The 10,129-nt window shown below is 36.2% G+C and overlaps 1 protein-coding gene across 1 annotated transcript; it reads right to left on the reverse strand.

Moving 5' to 3' along the window:
* Positions 1–444: 444 nt before the first annotated feature.
* Positions 445–1,377, reverse strand: LOC126079249 (olfactory receptor 4C16-like). Its single transcript, XM_049890172.1, has one exon. The coding sequence runs from the start codon at positions 1,375–1,377 to the stop codon at positions 445–447; it is 933 nt and encodes a 310-aa protein (XP_049746129.1).
* Positions 1,378–10,129: the final 8,752 nt, after the last annotated feature.

Here is a 10,129-nt window from a genome sequence, read left to right on the forward strand (position 1 = left end):
GAACTGTTCCATAGGATTTTTTGGCTATAATCTTTATGGAACTAGATTCTCCAGGCATTTCTTTCTTAGCTTTGCTGGATGGGTTCGAACTGTAAACCATATCTGAATCGTCCAGCCACACCAGAAAACAGCATGAAAAAGGAGAAAGAAAATGCCAGATTAAAACCACAAGTCATTCTGAGGATCCAGAAGAGGCAGAGATAAGTAGTGAAAAACATACAACCAAGGACCTTTCATACCTGTTTGTACCTTGTGTTTTTCTTTCTCTACATGAAATTGACTCAACGTTAACCAGCGTATGTTTTCGTATTGTCTATTTTCTTGAAAAAATTAGATGACATTGCCCCAAATAGGATTCCATTAAATACACAATAAGAAGGTAATATTCTCCTTTGAATTCCTCCAGGTCAATCAAAATTTTGAAAAAGGATTTGAAACTTCCATTCATCTTTGGTTATCTGAGATCAGTTTCTTCCTCCATAGCTTCCTCATGGCATTTTTCACCTCAGCATTTCTCAGTGTATAAATCAGAGGGTTAAGTAAAGGTGTTCCAATTGTATAAAACACAGTTATCATCTTATCCATGCTGAAGGTGGTTGTGGGACGTGTGTATATAAATATACAAGGAACAAAGAACAAGATGACTACAATGATATGGGAGATGCAGGTGGAAAGGGCTTTTTTCCTCCCTTCAGCACTGTGGTTTCTCAGAGAATACAAGATGATAACATAGGAGAATATCAGCATGACAAAACTCACTGTGCAAATGGCCCCACTATTGGACACGAGTAGCAGGTTGGTCACATAGGTGTCTGTACAAGCAAGTTTCAACAAGGGTTGTAAGTCACATAAATAATGATCAATCACATTGGGACCACAGAAAGGTAAACTCAAAGTCAGAAAAATCTGAACTGAAGAATGCACACATGACCCTACCCAGGCTATAGCTACCAACACACTGCAGACCCGTCGGCTCATTATGGTCGTGTAGTGCAGGGGCTTACAGATGGCCACATAGCGGTCAACAGCCATCAGAATAAGGATGAAGATCCCCAGGCAGCCAAAAAAATGTAATGAAAAGACTTGGATCACACACTCACTAAAAGAGATGGTGTTATTCTTCAGAAGGGCATCCACAATCATTCTAGGGGCTATGGAGGTAGAGAAGCAGGTATCAGATAAGGATAAATAGAAAAGAAAGAAGTACATTGGACTCCCAAGTGCCTGGCTGGTCTTGATGGTAACAATTATTAGGAAGTTACCCAACAATGTTCCTAAGTAGAAAAGCAAGAAAAAGACAAACACTAGTTTCTTTTTTTCAGGATCTTGTGTCAACCCAAGCAGAATGAACTCAGTCACATTATTATTCAGCAGCATGATTTCATGAATGAGGAGAAGGCACAAGTGTGAAATGGTTCATCTGAAAAAAGTAAAAAATACAGGAATGAATTTATGGTGCTATGCAACAGTGTGAAATATTTTAAGAAAATTAATTTGTGGTGCTATGTGATGTTATGGGATATTTTGAGCAAAAATAAATATTCCTCATCATGGATATTCTAGCTGTCATTTCTTAATGAGTCGCTTCACCTTTGTCCCTCAATTTTTAATGACTTCTTCATAATGTCTTATTTGTACATATGTATGTATATATGAAATACATATCAGTAATGCATATTTGTATAAATGTATATTAGGTTTAAGTATATAGCAAACCAAAAACAAACAAGCCCATTGCCACCATGTTGATTCTAACTCATGGAAATCCTTTGTGTTACAGAATAGAGCTGCTCCATAGGGTTTTGTTGGATGTGATTTTTATAGAAACTGATCACCAGGACTTTCTTCTGTGGTGGTGGTGAGTGTGTTTGAATCATGACCCTTCAGGTTAATAGTTGAACACAGGCCATTTACACCTCCTAGGACCGACAAATATATGACCCATTTATTTACTGAACACTCTTGCTTCCAGATATTCCAGCTTGAAAAAGGGAGCAAGAAACACTTATTTAGACCATTGTGGTGGAGTCGATTCCGACTCATAGAGAACACGTAAACACTTATTAGCCTCTAAATAATCTACTTTTACCTTCAAGCAACTTAATAATATTCAGTATTTGACATATGTTAATAAGCATAAATGCATATTCTTTGATAATTTGTAATAAGACACTAGGTGCCCTGGTGGTACATGGTTAAAGCACCCCACTGCTAACCAAAAGGTTGTTGGTTCAAACCAAGCAGCTACTCCATGGGGGAAAGATGTGGCAGTCTGCTTCCATAAAGACTTACAAACTTGGAAACTCTATGAGGCAATTATACTCTGTTCTAGAGGGTCGCTATGAGTCAGAATTGACTCAATCGTGGGTAGTTTGGAATAAGGTATCTCAAATTTTCTCTTTTCTATTTTTCTTCTTCCTATTTCTGAAAAGCTGAAAAGCACTTCTTAGATGACTTGAAGTCCCTAAGGTTACATTTCCAAATTAAAAGGGGAAGATGATTGCTTAATAGTTCATACTTTACAATTCAGGTTTTTTTGCTTAAACATTTTAGATTTGGAGCAGTAGGAGTGGGAATTGTTACCAGGCACACCAGGTAGATGGTATAGGATTAGTCCAAGCATAAATATATGCACATTTATTCCCTGTTTAAGTTGACATTTCATATTAATGTGGAATAATGGACTTTTCAGTAACTGATGTTAGGAATTTGAATCTCCATCTAAAAAAAAACAAAAAAAACCTACCTCACTGTTCAAAAAACTATATATTCCAGATGGTTGAAAGACACAAGTGTATCAAGCCAAACTAGAAAATAATATTGGAAGAATAACCGTTGTTGTTTTAGGGTAGAAAATTAATAAAGAATAACTGTAATACATTAAAACTTCTGTAAAACAAAACTCAATATGAGTAAAGATTTTTAAAAAGTGGTAGGATGGGATTATATACATATAACTCCTAAAAATAGTAACATAAAGATTGTTGTTGTTCTTGTTGTTAGGTGCTGTCAAGTTGTTTCCGACTCATAGTGACCCCACGTACTACAGAACGAAATACTCCCCGGTCCTGAGCCATCCTTACAATCGTTGTTATGCTTGAGCCCATTGTTGCAGCCACTGTGTCAATCCACCTTGTTGATAGTCTTCCTCTTTTCTACTGACCCTGTACTCTGCCAAGCATGATGTCCTTCTCCAGGGACTGATCCCTCCTGACAACATGTGCAAAGTAGGTAAGACTCAGTCTCGCCATCCTTGCTTCTAAGGAGCATTCTGGTTGTACTTCATCTAAGACAGATTTGTTCGTCCTTTTGGCAGTCCATGGTATACTCAATGTTCTTCGCCAACACCACAATTCAAAGGCGTCAATTCTTCTTCAGTCTTCTTATTCATTGTCCAGCTTTCACATACATATGATGTGATTGAAAATACCATGGCTTGGGTCAGGCACACCTTAGCCTTCAAGGTGACATCTTTGCCCTTCAACACTTTAAAGAGGTCCTTTGATGCAGATTTACCCAATCCAATGCTTCTTTTGATTCCTTGACTGCTGCTTCCATGGCTGTTGATTGTGGATCCAAGTAAAATTAAATCCTTCACAAGGTCAAACTATTCTGTGTTTATCGTGAGGTTGCTCATTGGTCCAGTTGTGAGGATTTTTGTTTTCTTTATGTTGAGGTGCAATCCATACTGAAGGCTGTGGTCTTTGATCTTCACTAGTAAGTGCTTCAAGTCCTCTTAGCTTTCAGCAAGCAAGGTTGTGTCATCTGCATAACGCAGGTTGTTAATGAGTCTTCCTCCAAACCTGATGCCCAGTTCTTCTTCATATAGTCCAGCTTCAGTTATTATTTGCCCAGCATGCAGATTGAATAGGTATGGTGAAAGAATACAACTGTGACGCACACCTTTGCTGAATTTAAACCAATTAGTATCCTCTTGTTCTGTCCGAACAACTGCCTCTTGATTTATGTATAGGTTCCTCATGAGCACAATTAAGTGTTCTGGAATTCCCATTTTTCACAATGTTATTGTAATTTCTTATGATCCACACAGATAAATGCCTTTGCACAGTCAATAAAACACAGGTAAACATCCTTCTGTTATTCTCTGCTTTCAGCCAGGGTCCATCTGACATCAGCAATGATATCCCTGGTATCTCTGAGGAAAATATTAAACGACGCAGGAAGCATCAAAAGAAAACAGAAGGAATACACAGAGTCATTACACCAAAAAGAATCAGTCAGTGTTCAACCATTTCAAGAGGTGTCATATGATCAGGAACTGATGGTACAGAAGGAAGAATTCTGAGCTGCTCTGAAGGCATTGGTAAGAAACAAGGCTCCAGGAATTGATGGAATAACAATTGAGATGTTTCAACAAACAAATGCAGCACTGGAGGTGCTCACTCATCAATGCCAAGAAATATGGAAGACAGCTTCCTGGCTAACTGACTGGAAGAGATCCATATTTATGCTCATTCACAAGAAAGGTGGCCCAACTGAATGTGGAAATTATAGAACAATATCATTAATATCATACTCAACCAAAATGTTTCTGAAGATCATTCAAATACGGCTGCAGCAGTGTATCGACAGGGAACTGCCAGAAATTCAGGCCGGTTTCAGGAGAGGATGTGGAACTAGGGATATCATTGCTGAACATATAGATTAGCAACCCAATTTTAAGGAGCTCTGTAGAGCAGTGGTTAAGTACTTGGCTGCTAACATGAAGATCAGTGGTTCAAAACCACCCAGCAGCTCTGCATGAGAAAAGACCTGGCAATTGGTTCCCATAAACTTTTCAGCCTTGAGAACTCTGTGAGGGCAGGTCTACTCTGTTACCAAAAATTGCTGGGAGACAGAATCAACTTGACAGCATACAATGACATCAATAAAAACAGCCACACAATTTTACAAGAGAGCAAAACACTTGAATAAGCAATACACAGAAAGAACATTTTAACTGGTCAATGAGCATGTATAAAACTACTTAACCTAATTAAAATCAGGGAAATACCAATTAAACAACAATGAAATACTCATAAGTTTTGGAAAATCCAAATCATATCAAATTTGGATGATGATTTAGGGAATCAGCATGTGATCCAGTGAAATACCCTCAGCAATCATTCAAAAACATATACAAAAAATTGGGATAACTGGAAATGATCTAAATACCTAAAGACAGATAACATGAAATATGTCCTTACTATTGAAAATTAGGCAGAAGTTTAAATATTGGATCTATATAAGCATCTAACGTGGATAAATCACTGAGAAATATTTGAGTTTAAAAGTTAATTAAATGCACAAAAGCAATCATAGTATGATAAGCTGTACATTAAAAAAAAAAAAAGCCTATATAGAATGCTATATATTTTCTTTGAGTACCCGTGTCCTAATAAATACATTGGAAAAGATATGGAAGGAAATCCTTACCTCTGGGGAAGAAAAGAAGTGATGACCAAAGGGAATTTTAATGTTATAAATAGGTTGATTTTTCTATTAGGGGATTATACTATAATATTACTTCTGTAATCAAAGTTAATTAAATGAAAATTCATTATTTTAATATGGTTTAAGGAGAATGCATTATGTGCTGAATGAATTTACACAAAATAAAACAGAAACCACAATCCAGTAGTAGTATTCAGTGAACATTTACATAACTTTTTCTTTCTTCATTTCCTTATTGTTTCCTCTATTTATTTAGTAAATAGATGTTATTCCCTAACCATTATATTCCATGAATTTTCATTATTTAAATCCCAGGTGCATATAAAATGTAAATACAACTGGCCAGATACATTTCTGTCCCCTATTCTGCTACAAGGAAGTTTTTCAGATAAAGAAATTGGAAAAAAAATATATATATGTATATGTATTTATATCAATAGCTACATCTCTTTTTGTACTTTTATCTGGATATGCTTTTAGTATCAACATTAACAAGTATATGCCTAGTTATACTTTTGAAATCTTCATAGGATATGAATAAATTTCCAAATGATCTCTTAAATTTAACAACTGTTATCAATGAAGATTCAAATTTACAATTTATTCTTTCTCACAACTCCTTGATTTGCTGAACACTGGCTCATTACAGTTTTAATGGAAGGAAACAGTAAATGTGTAAGAGATCAGAGAGGATGCTGAATATCAAGTTATGCTACAGAAAATGTTAACTGCTTCCAATGTCTAAGTATTAACTACAAACATCAGCATATTTAACGTATCTGATTGTCTGAAATTGTTATTTCCGATGCAACAAATTCGTGAAGAAAATTTGCAATGGACAGCATCCTGAAAGAGATATTCAGAACATTAAGACTTACTCTGCTTCATCATGCCCTCTAAAAAAATAAGCAAATAAAAAAAATCCCCACACCACCTGATTTTCAGGAACATCTTGGTTTACTTAGCCTCATAGAAATGTTTTCTTAGGAAAAAAGATTAATATTCAACACCAAAAATATAACTGACAACTGTATCCACCAGGGAGGCAGATTTTCAGAGTGGGTAAAAGCACTTGAGGCAGACAAAAGAAGTTTATATAAATGGTCCACCACTTAACTATTCAATGACCTTAGGCAAGTTACATAACTCTCTGAGTCTTGGTTTCTGATTTGTAAAACAGTGATAAAATGATATCTACCACATAGATTACAACTGTGGAAAGGTGATGGAAAAGCTCAATTTCATCAGTCAGAACAAGGCCAGTAGTCAACTGCTGAACAGACTATCAAGTGCTGATAAGAAAGTGGAAGTTGAAGCTGAAGAAAATTAAAACAAGTCCATAAAGAGCAAAATTTGACCTTGAGTGAAACCCACCTGAATTTGGAGACCATCTTAAGGATAGACTTGATGCAAGGAACACTAACAACCAAAGGTCAGAGGTGTAGTGGAATGACATCAACCACACCACACATGAAGAAAGCAAAAGTTCATTTAAAAGACAGAAATGAAAGAAAAGACCAAAATGGATGTCAGAAGAGACTCTGAAAGTTGCTCTTGAACATAGGGTAACTAAAGCAAAAGGAAGAAATGATGAAGCAAAAGAGCTAGATGGGAAATTTCAAAAGGCAACTAGAAAAAATAAGGAATTACAATGAAATGTGAAAAGAACTGAAGTTAGAAAACAAAAAAAACAAGAACACTCTCTGCATTTCTCCTACTGTAAGAAGTGAAGAAAAAATTCATGCCTCCAGTTGCAATTCTGAAGGATTCTATGGGCAAAACATTTAATGTCGCCAAGGAAGCAGCACCAGAGGATGGAAGGAATACACAGAGTCAGTACCAAAACTAATTGCTCCATGTTCAACCATTTCAGGAGGTAGCGTATGATCAAAAATTGATGGTACTGAAGGAAGAAATCCAGGGCACACTGAAGATATTGGTGAAAACAAGGCTCCAGGAAATGAGGGGAATACCAACTGAAATGTTTCAACAAAGGATGCAGCACTGGAGGTGCTCACTTGTCTATGCCAAGGAATTTGGAAGATAGCTACCGAACCAACTGACTAGAAAATATCCATATTTGTGCCCATTCTAAAGGAAAGTGGTCGGGCAAAATGTGGAAAGTATGGAACAGTATAATTACAATCACAACCAATTAAAATTTTGCTGAAGATAATTAAAAAACAGTTCAGCAGTACATTGACAAAGAACTGCCAATAATTCAAGCCAAATTCAGAAGAGGAGTTGGAATGAGGGATATTATTGCTGATGTCACCTAGATCTTGGTTGAGAGCAAAGAATACCAGAATGATGTTTACCTGTGTTTTATTGACTATACAAAGGCATTCGACTGTGTGGATCATAAGAAATTATGGATAAAATTGGAAAGAATGGGAATTCCAGAACACTTAATTGTGCTTATGTGGAACCTATACATAGAACAAGAGGTGCTTATTCAAATGGAACAAAAGGATACGGCCTGGTTTAAAATCAGATAAGGCATCCATCAGGGTTTTATTTTTTTATTGTATTTATTCTATCTGTATGCTGAGCAAATAATCCAAGAAGCTGGACTGTAGGAAGAGGAATTCACCATCAGGATTGGAGATTTGTTTACAACCTGTTTTTTGATATGCCAATGACTCAACCTTGGTTGCTGAAAATGAAGAGGAATGGAAGAACTTACTGATGAAGATCAAAGACTGCAGCCTTCAGTGTGGATTACATCTCAACATCAAGAAAACAAAACCTTCACAACCAGACCAACAAGGAACATCATGCCAAATGGATAAAAAATTGAAGTTGTCAAGGGTTGCATTTTATTTGGATCCAAAATCAACCCTCATGGAAGCAGCAGTCAATATATCAAACGACATATTGCATTAGGCAGAGCTGCTGCAAAAAAACCTCTTTAAAGTGTTGAAGAGCTAAGATGTCACTTTGAAAATTAAGGTGTGCCTGACCCAACCGCGATACTTTCAATTGCCTCATCTGCATGCGAAAGCTGGACAATAAATAAGGAAGACCAAAGAAGAATGAATGCCTATAAATTATGGTGTTGGCAAAGAATATTAAATATAACATAACTGCCAGAAAAGAAAAAAATCTGTCATGGAAGAAGTAGAGCCAAAATGTTCCTTGGAAGCAAGGGTGGCAAGACTTCTTCTGAGATACTTTGGACATGTTATCAGGAGGGCCACTTCCCTGGAGAAGGACATCATGCTTGGTGAGGTAAAGGGTCAGCTAAAAAGAGAAATACCCTTAACACAGCGGCTGCAACAATGGGCTCAAGCATAGCAATGATTATGAGGGTGGTGAAGAACCAGGTAGTGTACATAGGGTGGCTATGAGTCAGAAAGACTGGATGGCACCTAACAACAACAAAATCAGCCACATAGGTGGGTAGGTAAGTTGAAAGTATTATGATCACTTATGGCATGAGTCAGAATCGGGTTTGGATTTTGGTTTTATGGGCGCCTGTTTCCTCTTTACCAGTAAATGAGGGAGTATAGTCTTCATGGATTCTCCCAGCCACTAAGAACTAATCTTTATTCATCAAGTGATCTACTAAATCAATTATTAATTAATTTATCAAAATTATCAGCTAATATCTCCATCATTCCTTTACTATTTTTTATTCTGCTTATTGCTTGTATTATTCAATCATTTGATAATGTTTTCAAATATTTATGGTTTTTTAGCATTGCTTTATTATTCTTATTCTATTTGAAGTAGAGTGAAAAACACTCCACAATTTCTCTCAATCTCTTCTCCCAGATTAAACAGCCCTAAATTACGAGCCAGGATTTTAAGATAATGTCCCATGGTCAATTTTCCATTAAAACAGGTCTCTTTAATTTGACTTATAAACTAATAAAAATGTCAAGCTGTGACCAGAATTGCAAGACTCTAAAGATTATAAAAGAATGACTAACGACCAGCTATATTTTCAGAGCATTCATGGAAAAATATATTCTTAAAGACTGATTCTATAGATATTCAAAGAGATGGCTTTAAATGGATTTATGCATTCAAAAAAAAAAAAGAAGAAGGAAAAGAGGAGGGAATAAAAGGAAAAGGAAGGGAAGAGAAAGAAAGTGAAGAAACTCACAGACTTGGCATCCATCAATTTCAATCAATATTTGAAGAGATGTTCTTGACTTTTTGAACTCATGACAGCATATGGACAAAAAAATCTCTTCTAACTCAAAATCATAAATACAGCTCTTCAAAAAAAAATGACAGTGAAAAAGTCTTCACTCTTGATGTCTAGCTTCCAAATTGTATTTAAAATAAATATATCAAAAAATAGTATGTTTAGTCAAAATGAGAGTGAGATTTATGTTACAAAACTGCAGGGAAAATATCAGATGCACCTCAGCCTTTTGCTCTTGCCTTCTTCAATTCTATACAGCAGTGAGCAGCAAGGGCCACTTCCCTAAATTCACAGGGTCTGGGGGCTCCGGGAGAATCTCAGCTGATGGTATTAGGAGGAACATTTAAAGGCACTGAGGGAGCTGAGTGTAATCCCACTGGCACTCCCTGTGGTAATTCTTGCAAAGGCTAGTAAAAATGAACTCTGTTGTTGTTGCTTAACTTGCTTTTTCCTTTGGCTTTTCAAATATGATTTTAAATTGTTTAAAATTGCTTCAAATATATGATGTTGAATATTTGT

The sequence above is a fragment of the Elephas maximus genome, chromosome 7 (genome assembly GCF_024166365.1).
Source record: "Elephas maximus indicus isolate mEleMax1 chromosome 7, mEleMax1 primary haplotype, whole genome shotgun sequence".
Classification (NCBI taxonomy): Eukaryota; Metazoa; Chordata; class Mammalia; order Proboscidea; family Elephantidae; genus Elephas; species Elephas maximus.

Bases quoted from the DNA above. Each gene is read 5' to 3' on its own strand.
- LOC126079249 (XM_049890172.1), bottom strand. From the start codon at position 1,377: ATGCTGCTGAATAATAATGTGACTGAGTTCATTCTGCTTGGGTTGACA.